Source organism: Orcinus orca, chromosome 16, assembly GCF_937001465.1.
Source record: "Orcinus orca chromosome 16, mOrcOrc1.1, whole genome shotgun sequence".
Classification (NCBI taxonomy): domain Eukaryota; kingdom Metazoa; phylum Chordata; class Mammalia; order Artiodactyla; family Delphinidae; genus Orcinus; species Orcinus orca.
Window position 1 is genome coordinate 65,702,186 of NC_064574.1, and position 20,298 is coordinate 65,722,483.

Here is a 20,298-nt window from a genome sequence, read left to right on the forward strand (position 1 = left end):
TATTTACAATTTTTTTTAAGTCATGGCTTTGGACCATGCCAGTTCAATTTAACCAGAATCTCTGTGGTTGGATCCAAGTATTTAAAAAAAAAGAACCCCTCAAATGATTCTAACGTGCAGGCAGTATTAAGAACTGCTGATCTAGATACCTGTTACTCTGTGTTCATTTTCCCTTTTATCCAACCTTTACACTGTGCTACTGAGAATTAAGGCTAAGGCTTGCATGATTGCTTCTGGACAATAGTACCACAGAGGGACAGGGCCCCACCCACCCACCCAAGGCCACAGTGTGAGCACAACAGTGACACCAGTGGCTGTGACTTTGTAGAAAGGAGATGGAGTCTGAGATCAATTTCAGGGTCTGTCTACCCTTCTGCGGTCCATCTTGGAAGCTGAGGTTTTCCTCTTAGTGGCCACTGCTAGCTAGGGTTTGTCTGATGAAGAGTTACAGCAGGTTTCCTTATACTCTATTGTAGGTTTCTGTAGTCCCTGGATTTCTCATTTAGAGTTTGGGGTCCAAAACACACCACTTTGAATCCTAGGCCTGCCATTTATTTGACATGGGAAAGACACGTTAAGCTTCCAATCTGCAGTTTCTTCCTCTTTAAAGCGGGGATAATAGCGCCCCTGGAGGCTCAGCGAGTATAATAGATTTGTTTGCACCCTGTTGGTAAGTGCGGTGGTATGATGTGAACCCAGTCAAAGCCAGCATTCTTAACCACAAGACATCACTGGACCCCAAGTCTGGTGGTTCTGAAGCCAGGCTGTTTTCTACCCCAACAGTCAGCCCATAAGTGCCAGATGGGTTATGACAGAAAGGGATGTGGGAACACACTATGAGCTTTGAGATTAATTAGAACAGGTTTCATTGACTTGGAGTGAATAAAGGAAGAAGGAAGAAGTCTCAACATGCAGAGTTCAGTCCAGTCCCTTATCACCTACACAGCTCCCTGCAAGGATTCTTGGGCCGTGTGGGGGCAGATGGGGTGTCCTTACCTCATAGCACATGAAGACACCTATGGGCCTGGTGGGCTTGATCCTGATGCCAATGTTTCCTTCAGTGTTGGGCGGCAGGATGTTGCCCTTGTCATCAATGATCTGGAGCAAGAGACCTGTGAATCCCACCCTGCAGGGATCCCCAACACTCCTGCCCCACCCAAACACTGCCTGGCTCATTCATGTGACACAGTGGGGGTAGTTGGGGGAGGGGGTTGTGGTAGAGGAGCCCTGTCAGAAAACAATAAAACTGTCAAAAGTCTTTGAAATCAGCAAATGGTAAAACCCAAGCCACGGGTCTATGTGTTTCATGCATATATAGACATCACAAATGTGTCTTCAAGCGAGAAAACACGGATCAGGAAAAACTAAAGGCACCAGCAGTGGAGAGAGCTGCCTGTGCTACTGCAAGTACTCTTTCCCAGGCTTGATGCATGAGGCCTCTGGCTGTCCTGGCAAGCTGCGCTCACGCCCAGGACATTGCAGTTCTCAACTGAAAACTCCCCAGGAAACTGGAGGAAAAGTAGGCGGAGAAGAGGAGGGGGAATCTGGAGGTATGACTGGTTCTGTCACCTCGTGTCACACAGTGGTCCAACCCCAGCCGAGCACTAATGTCTGCCAATGTCTTTACCACCAGACCTGAATGTCGTAGGGTGGGATGGCCTTCCCCATGGAACCTGGCTTGATCTTCATCCCCCGGAGAGTGCCACAACTTATTCCCTGTTCACAAAAGAAGAGAACTGGGGTTGGCGAAGCGTCCAGGCTGATCACAAAAACACAGCATCCTTGCTTACGGATGTCATTTGATGCTGTGCAAAGAGCCCTCGTGGAGAAGCTAGAAGTCATCGACCCCACTCTAGTCAGCAGACATTCACTGCACCTGACATGGGCTGGGCCTGAGCCCAGTGCTGGGGCTACAGAGTCCAGTGGGAGAGGCCATGAAGAAACAGAGGAGTGAGCCCGGCTGTGGGCATGTAACATAGGGTGTGGAGTGCCCACTGTATGCCAGACATGTGTCCCTTTGCCGGGGAGGGCCATGAGTATATTTCACAACCATTTACTTGTAGCTGCCTCAACTGCTTCTCAGAGCTGTGCTGAGATTATTCAGATTGTTCACGTTGTTCCCCTACCCCCATGTCTTCCTGATGAATCTTATTCCTTCTTTATGGTTCTCTAAATTATCACTTTCCTAAAGTTAAGTGCTTTACACACAGAGAGACCAAGGTTTGAATCCTGACTCCACCACTCACTAGCTATGTACCAAGTAATCCCCCTTGATCTCCTCCTCTGTCAAATGGGGGTAATTATAACATTATCGCTTAGAGTGCTTGTGAGTGTGTGCCAGGCACACACCAAGTATTCAGTAAACAACTACTACTAGCTATCATTCAGGCCCTAATAAATGGAAGTTGGGAGATTCTCTTTCTGTGGTATTTTTCCCCACACTTCTATTGTTGCTTGTCTGTTTCCCTCAGTAGATAATGAGCATTCAGAGAATAGAGATTGTCCCATCCATCTCTGCACCCCAGCATCTAAACACAATACCTACCTAAAAACAACAGTGACAACCATAGCTGCAATAGGGGTTAGACACTGTGCCCAGAGCTTTGTATACTTTCTTTCTTTTACCTTACCATAACCTGGCAAGACTGGCATTATATTTCCATTTTGGAGATGGGGAAGCTAGACTCTGCAAGATTCAGTGATATGCCTACAGTCTTGAAGCCTATAACTGGCAAGGCTGAGATCGGAACTGGGGTCTGAGCTCCTGAGAGAGGAAGTACTTTCCCCTTTGCTATGTCACTGCTCACACTACAGGCACGTGGAAAATGTCACAGAAATGAGTGGATAGGTGTGAAAATGTTTGGAGAAATAAAGCACCATCCGGGTATCGGGGAGTATTCTGTTGTTATGAATAGTTGATGCAAACGGACTAGTGTCATGGGTGTAGCATGTAGTTCTAACCTCACCCTCCCTGTCTGAATGCAAACTGAACCAGCAAGGACAGTCCTAGAGTCTTAACATTTCTCAATCCTGGAAGAAGACCCAGTAACTGATTATTTATTTATTTGCAAAGTAATGTCAGAAAAGTATGTCAGTTGGGACTAAAACACCTATTTTGCTACAGGCCCTGAGATGACAGTCATACATCTGTCAGCTAAAGGGATGATAGGGAAGTAGGGGAAAGTGGCTCTGTCCAGCATCGGAAATGCATTGAAAATGTGTTAGAAGTGAGATACCTGCCCACACTATCATGGATAAAGTCCTTGAGATTCAAGACATGCATGATTCTTTGAATGCCCCGCCCACCTGACTGGTCAGTGATCCTCTTTGGGATTACTGTGTGTGTATGCGCGTGTGTGTGTGTGTGTGTGTGTGTGTGTGTGTGTGTGGCGTGTATACAGAAGATCTCTCCTCCTGTTAGTTTCTCACCATCAAAGCTGTGTGCTCTCCTCATAAACACCCAGAAATGAACTAGTGAACTTCCGGGGCTAGCTCCGGCCTGCTCCTGTGGTTGCTGCCTAGGAAGGGACGGTGAAGTGGACAGGACTTGCAGTGGTGGCTTCCATGTCTCTGGAGAGTGCCTTCTATGCCAGTGCCCCTCCTGGGCTCCCTTAATTATAACTAATTATCACAGGTACAGTGGCACCATGTCCTTAGACCCCTTTCTAAGTTTTTGTCCAACAGTTTTCAGCACATGGGTCTTTTGACAAGTTGATGAGCTGCAACTGTCCTTTCTGCAAATTTATTTGGGACAAATAAGCCTAGAGCTCTGGAGCCTCCCACTGGCTCTGAGCAATGCTGTGTGCTCTGCACACACTCATAGCAGGATTCAGCTCATCTGCTGGGCTCAGTGGACGAGCACATCATGACTGGCCCAGAGGGACCCTTCACCTACCGTTTCTGACTGTCCGTAGGCCTGATAGAGCAGAACGCCTGTCTGTCTTCTCCACAGCTCTTGCTCCTCGGGCAGCAGGGCCTCCCCACCAGTACAGCAGTGCTCCAGGGTGGGGAACCTGAGGCTGAGGGGAAGGCAAGGTGTCAACAGAGCCTCCGCAGATTGGGCTTGGGCGCTCTGCCCCAGGCCCAGGGAGAGCTCAGAGCATTGTCATCTGGATCATTCATCCTTCTGCTTCTTCGCTTTCTTACTTGCCTTCTGGGCATTTTCCTGGTGGTCAAGTCCAAGTGGAAGTCATTTCCTGTTGGTACCTGTTAACTCATCTGGCAGGGGTAGGTGGTGGTGGTGGTGAGGCTAATGGGTTAAATCAGGGAGATCAGGATTGAATATGGATGTTGAGGTAACAAGAGGGAGAAAAGTGTGCTTGGAACACATTCTAAGCATTCTACATGGCTAAGAGGGTGATTTTTTTATTTTTTATTTTTTTTTGCAGTACGCGGGCCTCTCACCATTGTGGCCTCTCCCACTGCGGAGCAGAGGCTCCGGACGCGCAGGCTTAGCGACCATGGCTCACGGGCCCAGCCGCTCTGTGGCATGTGGGATCCTCCCGGACCGGGGCACGAACCCGGTCCCCTGCATCGGCAGGCAGACTCTCAGCCACTGCGCCACCAGGGAAGCCCTAAGAGGGTTATTTTTATAAACCATAAGGGCTGAGGGATAAGACCCCAAGGATATGCTAGGATGGTAATAGAACTGTACCGCCTTCTGGGAAGAGTGGGCTTATGTGAACTGAAGGCCTTTTGTGTTTCTGGCTGGAGAATGCAAATTTGGGGTTGGAAATGAATTGCTCGGGACATCAAGGAAGACCAGGATTCATGTAAGTAAAGAGAAGAAGGATCACAGGTAACAGCCCTGAGAGCAGGAATTTGGGAGAGAACAGAAAAGTCTGCTGTGAATATTTGCAGTAGTTTGCTAGGTACGTTGTGCGATGTAAATCCTCTCATCTATTTTCCCCATGAAGATTTCCATAAATAATACAAAAACCATCACAAAATAATGATGGATTCCCTGAAGGAAATGGGTAGAAGTGATTGGGGTCTTAGTACCACTTTGCACGGGGCTGAGCTGAGCCAGCTCGTAGGGATGAGGGAGGTGGCAGAATCCCTTGTCACCCTCTGCTCACATATACAGAGCCTGTAGTGATGGACAGCAGGGCTGGCTTCATGGAGGGTATGTTCCTCATTCTTCCTGAGCTTTATCCAAAGTACACAAAATGGGCAGAGTCTCCAATAGAGGCAATATTCATGCCCTGGGTGAATTTGTATGGGGTTTGTTCACCATCTCAAGAACGTTGCAACAAGTAGCTGTAATATGAGCTTTGAAATACAGTTGGAAACATAATTCTGTCAGATTGAGGGTTCATGAATAAAATCAAGCTGTATTTCAGTTATCTTCATAAATTGAACTCCTTGGTATTTTAAGTCTTTTATGTCTAAAACATGTTAGCTCTGATTCTGAGGTAGCCATTTCAATTTCAGAGTCGCTAAAAGATACATAAACAACCATAAGGTTCAAAGAGCAGATTTCAGGTGAGCTAAAAATTAATCCACAAACATGGGGAAATGCAAAAATAAAATTACAGTGTGATACTACATGCCCATCAGATTGGCAAAAAGTAAAACTTGAACAAAAACAAATATTGTCAGAGATGTGGAACAATGGAAATGCTCCTACCCTGCTAGGGTGAGCATACCTTGGTTCAAAACTTTGGAAAATAAGGCAGTAGGGTGCATGTCAGTGTGACCTAGCAATTCCTCTCCCAGAGAAGATCTACAGCAACGTGTGTTTACGTGTTTATGTACATGTTCAAAAATTCAATGCAGCATTAATCATCAATAGTCCCAAACTGAAAACTACCCAAATGCCCAATAATAGAACTGAGTTAAAATGTGCTACTTTCATAAAATGTAATGTTATACAGCAATGAAAATTAACTCCAGCATTATTTAACAACACGGAAACTTCTTAGAAACATAATGTTGAAAAAAGAAGCCAGATATTATGGAATAATGTACGATTACATGAAGCTCAAAAGCAAGTAAAGTAATTTGTTTAGGGATATTTCCTGTGTAAACTATGAGGGAAAATGAGGAAATGAATCATAAAAGCCAAGACAGTGGATTCCTTTAGTGGACATGGAGAGGCATGAGGAGGTCTCTGGGGACACTGGCCATGTTCTATTTTTGGACCTTGGGTGAGCGGTTGCATAAGTGTTTTATATTCAACAATTCATTAATCTGTAAATGTATATATTATATACTTTTCTGTATGTTTATTTCATAACAAAATGTTTATAAAAGTAAAAACCCACAATGATGCAAGGCTCACTCAGTGTTTCGTTTGGTTCCCTGAATCCTGTTTAAAGAACCAATTAGACTAGCTGCTAAATATCACCACCAACATTTACCCCCCACCACACACACACACAGTATCCTCAAAGAACCATAACTAAAATCAGTCAGACCACAGTGCATCAGATTACTTAAAATCCTACCCGAAGATTCCTGTTACCAACGGCAGCCACATCTACCATACCTGGTGGAATTCTGCTGCAGAATCATTCGAAATACAGAGGGCGCAGCAAAGCATTGGGTAATAGGGTATTTGAATAAAGTCTAGAAAGTTAGGAGAGAAAAAATTTTATTTTTGCAATTAAAATTTAAAACATAGATTTGTTATTAGCATTTCAATTCTGACCTCTCCTCTAGGAGAGCCCATTTATTCATCTGTTAATTCTTTCAGTATACCTAAATTGAGCATGAATTCCGTACATGGCATGTGTCAGGTACTATCGGAGCAACACAAGAGAGTCTTAAGTTGAGGGGATGGGTACGGAGGGAATGAAGGGAAAGTTTTGTTTTGTGAATTTGAATGGTAAATTTTTAATTTAACATTTTTCGTTTTAGTCACTATGTCCCATCTTCAATAGGAGAGACTGAAACCAAGTAATTTAAAAAGTTTATTTTTAAAAATTCATGAAAGTAATAATTGTAAAGTAAATTAAACAATTGAACTTTCAAATGCAGGGTTTGGGGTAAATTTGTAGACTCAGTTCTTTGAAATAATTCAAGCTTAAAATACACTGAGACTGTGGGGACACCCCTTGTAGGGGAAGAAGAATTAGACCTGGTGGGGGAAGGAGAGAGGTGGATTCATTGTGGTTTGTGCAGTTCTATGCCTCAGAGACTGGCAGGATGCAGGCAGAAAATAATGACGGAGAGGCAGATGTTGACATGGGGCAGGGAATGAGAAGTGGGAGGTACAGTTTCAGGTGCTGGAGGGATGAGCAGATGAACTTAACCAACCAGCAGAAACACAGGCGGAAACTAGCCTGGAGAGAGAAGACTGGACAGTTTTGAGAGCCACCTGAGTGGATGTACCTGCTGAAGAAATGGAAGCACAGGAAGCTGCTTAGAGGGGAGGGAAAGTTGAGGGCAGAGCCTTGGATGACTACGGTGTTCAGGGGTGAGCTGGGGGAACAGGCGGTAGCTGTAGCAAGTGGAGAATGTTCTGTGGAGCAATCTGACCTTAAGGGAGGAGAGACGGGGCTGGTCTGAGGTGTACCAGGGTGAAGGGCAGGTGTTCTTAGGATGAGGAACTTTGAATATGTTTATGGACTGAGGGAGTAGAGTCAATGAAAAATGAGAGATTGCAAATACAGGAGAAAAGGTTTAATGAGTTAAAGATTAATAGAGAGGGGCTCCAAACACAAGGGCAGGGAAAAGAACAGGATCAGCAGCAGGTGTCGGGAGGGAGTTGGACGTTGAGAGGTGAAGGGACAGGTCTGCCTCTGAGACAGAAAGCAGGGGAGTGAGCGGAGACACAAAGACAATTTTTAAGTGAAGAGAAATACGTTGAAGGAGTTCACGCAGGTGACCTCCGTTATTATCATGGTGTATGCATAACAGCAACTGCTACCACTTACTGAGTGTTCTCTCTGGGCTAGTCTCAGGGCTAAGCACTTTACACACCTTTCCTATGTCGTCTCATTAATATTCCCAACAATTTTGTGGTGATAGTCACCATTAGGAGTCTCATTTTACAGATAAGGAAACTGAAGCTCAGAGTGGTAAGCAAACCACTAATAAATGTCAGTCATGGGATACGAAACTAGATCTGCCATAGTCCAAGGCCTTTGTTTCTAAATATGTCATTAAATTGAGTAGCCACACAAACACAACATTCACACACCAGCCGCCTGGCCCTGGTAGGGCCAGGATCCAGGATCCAGGAGACCTGAGCTTGTTCTGTTTGCTTTCATTTCTCAAAACGTATATTCTGGTTCCCAGGTCCACAGAGTCTGATCCATAGGTCTAGGGAAAGGTTTGGAATATGTGTTTTCTTCAAAGTTACCTCTTGATGTAATTCTGATACGATGATTGATTCAGTGCTTCACACTTTGAGAAACCCAGAGCCAGGGTTATATTATGCTAAGAGTTATACTAAGAGGCTTCTTTGCTAATCAAGTATTTTCTCAGTTGGATCCAGTTTTTGAACTCGAAATGAGTGTTTTCTGGGAGTTTGTTGATATCGAAAGGTTCGTCTTCTTACCTGTACAATGACCTTGGGGTCAAACTGGGGCAGATGATGGACAAAGACTGTAGACCCCGCTGTCCATGGTTCAAGCAGAGACCCCAGGACAGCCAGAACCCAGCCTGTGTCTGACAGGCACCAGAGGACATCAGATGTCTTCAGCTGCAGTAATTTCCTGCTAACTCCAAAATACAGTTAGCCTCAGATACTATTCTGACTACTATACTATCCTTCCCTTCTCTCCACCCGCATTCCTCCAGGATTTTGCTACTCAGTTGTTATCATTAGCACAGATACCAACTATCTACAAAAAGCCTTCTCTGTCCCCCTGGTCTGGTTAATAAGGTACAAAGTATATAGAACGTGGTCTGGTTTGAATATTACTAGTTGGGGGATGGAAAGAAGGGAGAAGAGTTTGGTTTAAAATTGATTAAATGGTTAACCCAGCTTCAGCCTCTATGTTTGTTCCAGGTTAGGGCAGTGGCTTGGAGTGGCTTAGTTCCAGGTATTATTTTTCCCTAACAGTTCATGACTGGGAAACTCTATGCCGAATTTGTCCACAATCAAGGAGAGGAGAGGACCTGTCACGTAAGATCACATTGCTGGAGCATTTTATCTTTCCCCACCAAACCCTGGAACTACTGACAGGGACACAGGGGCTTGTCATTTGTGTGGTTTGCAGAATGCCTGCTGTTTCCACCCACATCTCCTCCATGCCTCCTGTAAAGGTGCTCAGGCAGGACCCAAATGTGTCTCCTTTGTCATTCAGATGCCTCTGTCAGCCTATACTTCTCATACCCTTAGGGGTCTGAACCAAAGAGAGCAGAAAGCATAAACAGCACGGGGTCAATTCCACCAAGAGTTCCTTTCCCAGCACATACACATACACATATACATACACACTTCACCCCAGATCCGTGGCCCAGCTTCTAAGCTGGTGCCCTCTCTCCTACCATGAAGGGAGGAAGGATCGCAAAGCAAGTCCATGGCTGTGCTTTGCCATCTTGGGGAAGCCTGTGGTCCCACTGGTGAAGAAGATGGCCATTGGGTCCAGGGTCTTTGACTTAATACAGGTGTGAACTGGGGATTCTGATCTGCAAAGGGATTCAATACAAAAGGACAGAAGTCATGTTTCCTGTTTTTCCATCCTCTGGGGAAGCAAAAGAAGCAATATGAGTCTTGGAGTCAGAAAACTGGGGTTTGCAACTCCCAGTATTAGGCACCAAACAAAGTTTATGGGTGACTTGGATAGGTGGACTGACATTTCTTCATTTTAAAAAGTGGGGAAAATATGATGGATTACTTTATATTTTAATAAACATTGAAATAGTATTTCCAATGATTCCACACAATGCTCTAAATGATCTACAAATAAGAACTCATTCAATCTTCAGAGCAACCCTAAGAGGCAAGTACTACTTTTATGCCCATTTTGTAGATGAGGGAACTGAGGCTCAGAGAGGTTAGGTAACTTACCTGAAGACATATAGCCAGCAAGTTGCAGAGCCAGGATTCAAACTCAGACAGTGTGATCCATATACTATGCTTTTAGCCACACTGCTAACCTTGTATTTTACACAGACTAGCTTCACGGGAATTTAACCTCATAAACTTGGTGTTGAAGGGTGGGAAAGAGAAAGCTAGGGAGAACGACAGTGTAAGGAATATATATATGTACATCTGCCCTAGCATGAGCTAGAGGTGGAAGGTAGGATCCGTAGCTCCCTCCGTCTGCCTCGGTTCTTGGGGAGCTTCTCCTTGGCCGAGAGTCTCTTTCTTGGGCCTATTACAATTGTAAATGCAAGCTTCCTATAGTACTCAGGCAGAGAGGCTGCAAGCAATCCCAGTGCTGGAGGGAGCCCTGGCGCTTGTGGAGAAATGATACCATACTGAGTCTGGGAAATTTAGGCGAGTTTTAATGAGTATTCTTTGTTTAAGCTATTTTAATCTAATTCTCCGACTTTAGAATCTAGCATAAGATGCGATTTCACTGTAATATTTGCTCTTGGGGGTTGAAGTAAAGAGCTTTAAAAACTGTGGAATTACTTCAAGAAAACAAATCCAGCATGGTTTGTGTGTGATATGAAAAATGCCTGAAGACTTGCAGAATCAGAGTTTTGGAGGTGGACAGGTCTTTCTTACCTTCAGCACTTCCCTAACTTTTCCTTCAAGGAGTCCCTATAGACACCCACCCCCTAGGACATGGAAAGTGTTTGCTCCCAAAGCTGCCTGTCATTTTTTCCTCAGTACCATGTTTCACCGTAAAAATTCAACTTAACCTTTTGTTCAACTTCTTTAATTGCTAATTATTTACATAGAAATAATATTCAGATTCCCCACCTACAAGGAACATGCAACACAATAACCCTCTGACTTTACACATCTCCTTTGCACAGGGGTGATTATATTTTAGTGAGAGAGCCATAGAAGTTCAATTTCCTCATTTAATACATAAAACAATTGCAGCCAAGAGAGGAGTAGGAACTAGCCCAAAGTTGCACAGCAAATCAGTGACATAGCTGTGAAGAGAAGCTCAGACCTGGTGAGCTTCCTCCCACTGGCTGCTTCTGTACCAGCACTAGGAAGTGAGTGGCTTTCTCCTGCCATTCCTCAGAAAGCACATTCATCAGACCAGAAACTCACCTAATCAGTGATCGGAAGTCCAGCCACCCTTTACGGCTGTGGTCAGACACCAGGAGCTTGGTTTTCAGAGCAGGACACTCAGAAGCCACAGAATCCACCTCTGGGGCAAGGGTATCTGTGGTCACGATGCCCTTGGCTTTAGACACTTGTAGTCGGTAGAGAATGTCCTTGGCCTTCATCTGGGTGGTCCCTGGCATGAAGACGATCCCTAGGGATGAGAAAGAAACTGCCTGTTCTGGTATCTCTTTCACAGCCTCACAACCTTGGCTGTCAGATCTGGTTTATCTGCAAAGAAATCCCCTAACTTCTTGGTATGCAAAGGATGGTACACAGCATCAACACCGCCTAAGACACAGAATCTTACCCCCCACCCCAAACTTACTGAATCAGAATCTGCATTTTAACAAGATCTCCAAGGGATTTCTATGCACATTAAAATTTGAAAAGCCTGCCCTAATAATTTCTACTCTAAATGGATCTAGCCAGTAGACAGGTGAGTCCTTCTCCATACAAATTTACACAGGATCTGGGAAAGATACAAGTAGGACAGTGTCCCTGACTCTGCCTCCCTGCCCCCATTTTTCTCCTCTCACTTCCTTCTCTGTCATCGTGAATCTCTTGTCATCTGTTGTCATCATTCCTTGTGTCATCTTGAATCTCCTCTCTTTCCTTCGTTTGTCATACCCAAAGTTAACTACAATGTCCTTTGAACTTTTCTACTTTCCCTTCCATCTTCCATCACCAACAATTAGCTCAAGTCTTTGTGTGCCCCTATTGCATTCTAATTTCTCCACCAGATGCCCTGTCCTGAATCTTCCTACTACCCATCTTCCATTTTATTAGCCTGCTTAGTTCCACGGAGCACTGACTATTTCCCCTCCACATTTCTTCTCCCCACTAACACCTGGACCCTGTCTCCAGGAAAACACCACACTCCCCATCCTGACTCTGAGGGCACTGCTCACTCTCCATCTTTCTCTCGCACAACTCTATTCTCTATTTCAAGATGACCATTCTTCGTATAGGCTACTCCTGACTCTAAGCATTTCCATGTGCTATGACCATTCTTGGAATTTCCGTCCTTTGCTTCTACTCCTCTTTAATTCTTCTTATCCCAGAGGTCTCAAGTCATGTCTTGGGTTTCTCATGGACCATCTCTTCACTATACAGATGGCATGGCTTCTCTATACTCCCTCAGCCACTGCTGTTAATTCTTGATCTTGACGGATTAATCAACTATTTGTGAGAAAACATGAGACAGAGAATATGTGACCAAGAGCACGACATATTGTTGTATGAGCATGCATTATAGAACAACTGAAGTGATTCGAAAAAGAATCCATGAGTCCCATACTGATTATATAGATTAATGCATAGATAAGCAGTTAAAAGGGAAAGGAAAATCTCTATAGAAGAATGCCAACTAATAAATGTAGAAGGAATGATATAAATAGAAAATCCTAATAAAAGACCACCATTAAAATATTCAATTCAGTCAAGAATCATCAGTGGATTCTCAAACCATAAAGGGAAAGACAGTTGGGGAACAGGATATTCACACAGTCCCATAAATATTATACGACAGATTACTTACTAACTACAAAAGGAAAAGGTACCTCTACAAAGGTGGATACTACCTTTCTAAAGTGATAATATCAATGATATTAGGGCATACCAACCTTATATATCCCCAATGTGAGGCACCAAGGAAGACACAATAGTGCCCTTCTAGTGCCTGGGCTAAAAATGTCTAACCTGAAGATAATCATGAAGAAGGAGTCAGAAATACACATTTTGATGGACCTTCTGCAAAACAACTGGCTTAGACGCTTCAAAATTGTCATCGTCATGTAGACAGTGTAGAACGTAGAGAAACATTCTAGATTAAAGGAGACGGGGGAGATATAACAACTAAATGCAATGCACTGGATTTTTGATTTAAACCAAATAAATGCTATAAAGGACATTATTGGGAGAATTGAAGAATTTTGACGATGGATGTATATCAGGTAACTCTATTCCATCAGTGTTAAACTTCTTGTGTGATAACTCTACCGTGGTTATGTAAAGGAAATGTCTTGGATCTTAGCAGATGCATGCTGCAGTGTTTATCTGGTGTTCATGGGTGTTACAGTGTCTGCAACTGATTCTTAAATGACTCACTGGGAGAGAGGGCTCGAATATGGCAAAACGTTAACAATTGATGAATCTTATAAAGAAGCAAGAATGTCTGAGACCGTGTAAGAGAAAGTGTGTGTGTGTGTGTGTGTGTGTGCGCGCGCGCGCGCGCGCGTGTGTGTGAAAGAGCGAGAATTATGACATTGTGTTTGAGAGGATGTAAGTATAAGGGAGAGAGTGGATGAGAAGGAGTAAAATAATATTTGAGTGAGTCTGAGAAAAAGAAAGACTGTGAAGAAGAAAAATTGGGTGGAAGAGAAAACACCTAGTATTTCAGGACAAACTGGCTCTAGGTGAGCCCAAAGGTCTGCTTGGGTCACTGACCTGTTCGGATGCAGGCCACGATCACCAGCCACCACTCAGGCACTCGAGGCAGAATCAAGGCTAGATGGTCTCCCTCCTGGAGGCCACAGGTCTGTGTGAAGACGTTGGCTGCACGACGGGTTAAGTCTGTCATCTCTCTGAAACTCCAGTTCACTTCATCCCCTTGATTATTCACCCACCACAGGGCTGGGTTTGGACCTCTCTTGCCTTCCTGGTTAGGATCATATGCTACATGTTATTTCCTGATTCAAAGGAAAGGGGCACTAATGTGGCCAATCCACTACCACAGTCACATTCCCCTGTGAGTGTAGCTCAAGGTCTGAGATCCCATTTTAAAGCATTTATAGCGCCAAGAGAAGTTGGGGGGAGGTGTGATCCAGCCAACTTCTTCGGGTCTACTGTAACCCCCTCGTCTTAAGTCACATAAAACCATGAAGAGCCTTCATGTTACTTACTGAAGACTTACAATTTTATTCCCCATGTGTCTGTCTTAGTTCCACATGGACAGTAGGTTACTCTCTGTGCCTCAGTTTTCTCACCTATGAAAAGGGTATAATAATACTACCTAGAATGTAGTAAAGTTCAAATTAATTATTTTAAAAGGTCAAGTGTGTATAACAGTGCCTGGAATATAGTAGGTGCTCAATAAAATTACTGCTGTTATTATTATTACAACAAAATAAAAGAGGATAATTTAATTCCTGAATATTTGAGGAAATTATTTTTTAAATTTAGGTACCTCTAGAGGTGCAAGAGGTCAGTCTTGGAAGCTCCAGGGCCTTTTTCCCTCACAAAAACATCAAGTAAACAACAATAGACTAAGATGGCTTTGTAGGAATTTAGAAAAGAGTCACAAACCCACAGCAACCAACAAATGCCCAAACAATAAAAAGTCATAATCAAAATGGTAAGAAATTTTGTGGTGTTTTTGCTTATTCTTGCACCACCCGCTCTCTGATGTGGTACAGTGTAGTCAGAGGAAGCCACCCAATTCCCAGCCCCTCCCCTGGGATAGATGAAAAAGATTGAAACTTGTGTGCAACGTTCTGGCTAGTCTGGAGGCGGCCTTAGGCACTGGTTTCTGTCTTGACTGACTTGGAGCTCAGATGGGTATGATGGCATATTGGAGGTATCTGAAAACAGTGGCAGATGTCACAGTGTGTGGAAACTGTAGACCTGTGGTTACCTAGGGATTAGAGACTACAGACAAAGAAAGAATAGAACATTTAAGTCCCCCAGAAGAAACAGACTTTTAAGAAAGTTAAAATGTTAAAGAGCAGCGAAAACTAGAAAAAAAAAAAAAAAAAAAAAACACACATGGACAGGACCAAGAAAGACAAATGCCAGAGAAGACCTTAAGTTTTCGTACTGAGCAGATTATTGAAGGTCTTTCCCTGCTTGGAGCCAGGCTGCAAAGACTGAGAGAGGAAGCTATATCTTTTAAATATGCAATTTTTAACAACAGATCACAAGGTCTACAAAGAAAAAGAGAAGCAGCCTATTCAAAGTAACAACATGAATCTCCAGAAACTGACCCTAAAGAGACATAGGCTGCAGTTACTAGACAAAGGTTTTTAAATGACTGTCTTAAATACACTGAAAAAGCTAAAGGAAAACACAAAGAACTAAAGCAAATCAGGAAAATAATATATGCACAAAATGAGAATATCAACAAAGAGATACAAATTATAAAAAGAACCAAACAGAAATTTTGGAGCTGAGAAATATAATAACTGAATTGAAAACTTCACAAAGGGACTCAACAGCAGACTTCAGTAGGCAGAAGAAAGAATCAGTACATTTGAAGACAAGTCATCTAAAATTAATGAGTCAGAAGAGCAAAAAGAAAAATACAAGAAGAAAAATGAACAGAGCCTAAGAAACTTATGGGCCACAATCAAATAGACCAATATACACATTATGGGACTATCAGAAGGAGAAAAAAGAGAGAAAATGGAGCATAGAACTTATCTGAAGTAATAATGGCTAAAAACTTCTCAAATTTGAGGAAAGGCATGGAGAGACAAATACAAGAGGCTCAATGAACTCCAAGTAGGAAAACCCAGACACCCACAGAGAGACATTACAATCAAACTACAGGTGACAAAGACAAAGAGAGCATCTTAAAAGCAGCAAGAGAAAAGTGACTCATCAGGTGAAATTCTCAATAAGATTACCAGTGGATTGAAGACCAGAAGGCAGTGAGATTATATATTTAAAGTGATAAAGAAAAAAAAAACTGTCAACCAAAAATTCTATATCTAGCAAAATTGTCCGTCAAAAATGAGGGAGAATATGTATGGCTGAGTTGCTTCACTGTGCACATGAAACTATCACAACATTGTTAATCAGCTATACTCCAATATAAATTAAATAGTTTTTTAAAAATGAGGGAGAAATTAGGACATTCTCAGATTAAAAAAAAAAACAACACTGAGGGAGTTCATTATCCTTAGACTTTCCCTACAAGAAATGCTAAAAGGAGTTAAGGTGAAATGAAAGGACATTAGAGAGTAACTTAAATATAAAAGTATAAGGTTCTTTAATAAAGATAGATACAAAGACAAATATAAAAACAGTATTGTTATAATTTTGGTTCATAACTTCACTTTTTATTCTTTCACTGTATGGAAACCACAAAAGCATAAAAAATAATTATAAATCTATGTTAATGGGTAGACAATATGTAAAGATATAGTTTGTGAAATCAATAACATAATATAGGAAGGTGCAAGGGAACCGGAAAACAGTAGGGTTTTGTATGTGAATGAAGTTATGTTGTTATTAGTTTCAAATGAAGTGTTATAATTTGGAATGTTATATGTAATCCCCACGGTAATCACAAAGAAATTATCTACAGAATATTCCCAAAAGGAAACGAAAAGAAAATCAAAACATATCACTACAAAAAATCAACTAAATACAGAGGAAGGCAGTAAGGGATGAACTGAGGGACACAAAAGCTGTGACATCAAGGAATCAATTAACAATATGGCAATAGTCAGACATCCTTATCAGTAATTACTTTTTTTTTTTTTTTTTTGCGGTATGTGGGCCTCTCACTGTTGTGGCCTCTCCCGTTGCAGAGCACAGGCTCTGGATGCGCAGGCTCAGCGGCCATGGCTCACGGGCCTAACCACTCCGTGGCATGTGGGATCTTCCCTGACCGGGGCACGAACCCGTGTCCCCTGCATCGGCAGGCGGACTCTCAACCACTGCGCCACCAGGGAAGCCCAGTAATTACTTTAAATGTAAGTGAATGAAATTCCCCAATCAAAAGAACTAGATTGGCAAAATGGATAAAAAACTCAGAATTCAACTATATGCTGTCGACAGAATTGTTACTTCCATGTGATGGAATATGATAAAACCAATCAAAAAACTTTCAGAATATTTTTGCAATAAAAATCTTATAATACAACATCAATTTAGAAAAGGAAAACCACATTTACATTAAATCCAAACTTATATAATAGTATCCATTCATTCATTCAATATATATTTGCCAAGTTCTCATTATTTCTTAGGTACTGTTCTTAGACCAAAAGGATACAATGGTGAACAAGACATATATATACACATGTATGTAAACAGTTTTAAATGTTTATGGACAATTTTCATTTTCTTGTTTAAATCAAGTCTTTTATTTTCCCCAAGTAAAACGATTTTTTAAAGTTTTTTTAATTCCCCAAACAAAGCATGTTCAGAGTAAAAGTTCACGCAAGGCACAATCTTACTAACAGAAAAATTTCTTACGAACAGAAAAATTTCTTCAAATTTCTCAACACATTTTCACTTGCTGAAGGTCAACACTGATAACTGTTTGGTGTATAATCTTCCAGAAATTATTTCCCACATATGTGCAAACATGATCGTACCATCTTTGCCTCATATGATTGGAACAAAAGAGTGTGTCTCACCTGAGATAAGACTTATATACATATATACATACATACACACACACACAGATATATGTATATACATATATTCATATCTATGGAAAAATCAGTGCTATGAAAAGAAATATTCTCCAACAGATTAAGGAATGTTAGCAAGTATAAATGACTAGTTGTGCACTGTCTATATAAGGGGAACAGATTATATAATTTCTGTATGAGTTTACAAAATGATAGAAAGTTTGGCGTATCAAGGTGAAAACAATTGTTTTAATTCAGATAAAAGTTTAGACTCTTAACTCTTGCAACTTGAAGAAGATATTGCTTAAGGATTTATGGTTTGGGGGGCTCAGAATTAATCTGATAATGTGATATTAAGATTAGCATGTTTTCAAGAAGATAAAACACAACCTTTAAGCTGGATATGAGATTTACAGTTTTATGCAGTGAAGTTTGAAGCCAATGGAAATTGAGAAATAGATCTAAAAAATAAAACACTAAGTCAGCAAAAAAAAGGAATGAAGAAGTAATACACAAGACAGTATGAATGAATCTCAAAAACATGCTGAGTAAAAGAAACCAGACACAAAAGACTGCATCTTATATTATTCCATTTCTATGAAACCCTAGGAAAGAGAAATATAATGGCTAGTGACAGCAAATTAGTGTCTACCTGGGGCTCAGGGTGGGGATGGGGGGGTATTGACTAGGAAAGGACAAAAGGAAATTTTTGAGGTGGTAGAAATGTTCTAAAACTTATTAAACTTTCATATAAAATGTGAATTGTATTCTAGGTAAATTATAGATCAAAATAGTTGATTTAAATAAACAAAAACCTACATAGCTACTCCTTGTTAATCTCTAACTAAAATATACTTCAAGGAAGGAAAATGGGAAAGTAGATCAATTAATCATGTGATTGATGAATGAGATGATTCTTTTTGAATGTTAAAACACATAAGAATTTATTGCCTATAGAAAGGACTTGCTTCATTTTTAATTAAAATGAAATACAAGTAGAATTTCTATAATTTCTGTAAATTAATGATAGAATATGATAGATTTCATAGAATTTAAATCCTAATTGACATAGATAAAACACTTTCCCCAACAATGATATAACTCACATTCTCTTCCATTGCATTTGGAATGTTTACTAACCTCCAGAAATTTCAAAAGTCAGAGTATACTTTTTGACCACAATAGAATTAAGCTAGAAATCATTAACAAGAAGACAATGAGAAACCCACCTCAACTATCAGGAAACTCACCGATACATTTCTATGTAATCTATGGGCCAGAGAAGAATCAAAAGGCAAATAAAAAATATTTTGAACTTAATGATAATAAAATATGACATATCAAAATTTGTATAATGTACCTAAGAGGAGTGCGTAGTGGGAAATTTATACTTTTAATACAGATATTGGAAAAGAAGGAAGGCTTAAAAGTAAGGACATAAACTTCCATCTCAAGAAGCTGAAAAAAGAATAGCAAATTAAGTCAAAGGAATGTACAAGGAAAGAAATAATAAAGATAACAGTAGGCATCAATGGAATGGAGAGCAAATACACAAGAGAGAATATCAGTAAAACCAAAACTGGTTTTGAAAAGATTTATAAAATTGGTTAACTCTTAGGAAGACTTAACAAGTAAAAAAAGAGAATAAACATACTAAAAATATCAAGAATAAAAAAGTGTACATTGTTATAAATCTTACAGACATTAAAATAGAAATAATGGAAATATTAATACCTTTATGTCAAAAAATAACTTTATGACATTTGGAATGAAATAAACAAATTGCTAAAACATGTTAACTTTCCAAAGTTGATGAATAGGAATCTTAAAAACCTCCTATCTATTAAAAAAAAAGTTAAATCCATTACCAAAAGCTTTTCTGCAATGAAAACCCCAGATTTTATGTCTAAATATTTCAATATGAATGCTAGTGTGTTAAGGGTTTGACCTGAAAAACTGCTGGGTTTTGTTTTTTTTAGGAAAACAGTGATAATTATATTTCAATTATATCTCAATAAAACAACAACAAAAAATTAGTGATGACTTTTAAATTCTTTATCAAAGCATTTAGAATAGTACCTGGTACATAGTAAATGTTTGTTAAATATGTACTGAATGAATAAATAAAAAAACATCAACTCTGGAATCTAAAGAAAGAATAATAAGGAATTTCAGGGTTAAATTAAATCTAAAGATGACCCCAATCACGGTGGGCCAACCCCAGCTCCAGGTGCCCCAGTCCCCATGGCCAGCTATCCCAGGATCCAGCTTCACCCATCAGTGAGCCAAGATCAGCCCTGGAACATCCCAGGCCACATGGCCAGCCACATCAGGAACCATCCCTGGCTACAGGCTGGCAACCACTACGTGAGACAGGAAATGTCAGCCAACCAGTCTGGGGGCCAGCCTTGACTACCAGTGCACCCACGGTAGTTGGCCATGCCACAACAGAAGGGCCCACATAGCCCACTGAGGGGGGGACCCTAGAGCATATAACCCTAGAGCATATAACACTGGTGACCAGAGGGGAGTGTGCTGCTGGGTCCATAGGACATCTCCTACATTAGGCCACTTCTCCAAGATAAGGAACCACTTACGTAGGAATGTTAAAAAGCAAAAGCAATAAAATCATCTATACCCACGATAAGTAGTTAATGGATATGCAAAAGAAAAATATGTCATCAAAAACAACAAACATGGGGAGGAACAGTAAAAATGTAGGGTGGTTAGAATGCATTTGACCTTAGG

General features: G+C 41.2%; 1 protein-coding gene across 3 annotated transcripts in view; it reads right to left on the reverse strand.

The window, feature by feature from the left end:
* Nucleotides 1-20,298, reverse strand: part of LOC101287714 (acyl-coenzyme A synthetase ACSM1, mitochondrial) — a 49,594-nt gene that overhangs the window by 11,768 nt on the left and 17,528 nt on the right. For all 3 annotated transcript variants that reach the window (XM_049699056.1, XM_049699057.1, XM_049699058.1), the window contains exons 3-10: nucleotides 13,634-13,844; nucleotides 11,132-11,339; nucleotides 9,442-9,582; nucleotides 8,507-8,666; nucleotides 6,491-6,570; nucleotides 3,896-4,019; nucleotides 1,636-1,716; nucleotides 997-1,098 (exon numbers count right to left, since the gene is read on the reverse strand). In XM_049699056.1, coding sequence (XP_049555013.1) covers nucleotides 997-1,098; nucleotides 1,636-1,716; nucleotides 3,896-4,019; nucleotides 6,491-6,570; nucleotides 8,507-8,666; nucleotides 9,442-9,582; nucleotides 11,132-11,339; nucleotides 13,634-13,844 — 1,107 coding nt within the window. The remainder of the gene's footprint in view (nucleotides 1-996; nucleotides 1,099-1,635; nucleotides 1,717-3,895; nucleotides 4,020-6,490; nucleotides 6,571-8,506; nucleotides 8,667-9,441; nucleotides 9,583-11,131; nucleotides 11,340-13,633; nucleotides 13,845-20,298) is intronic.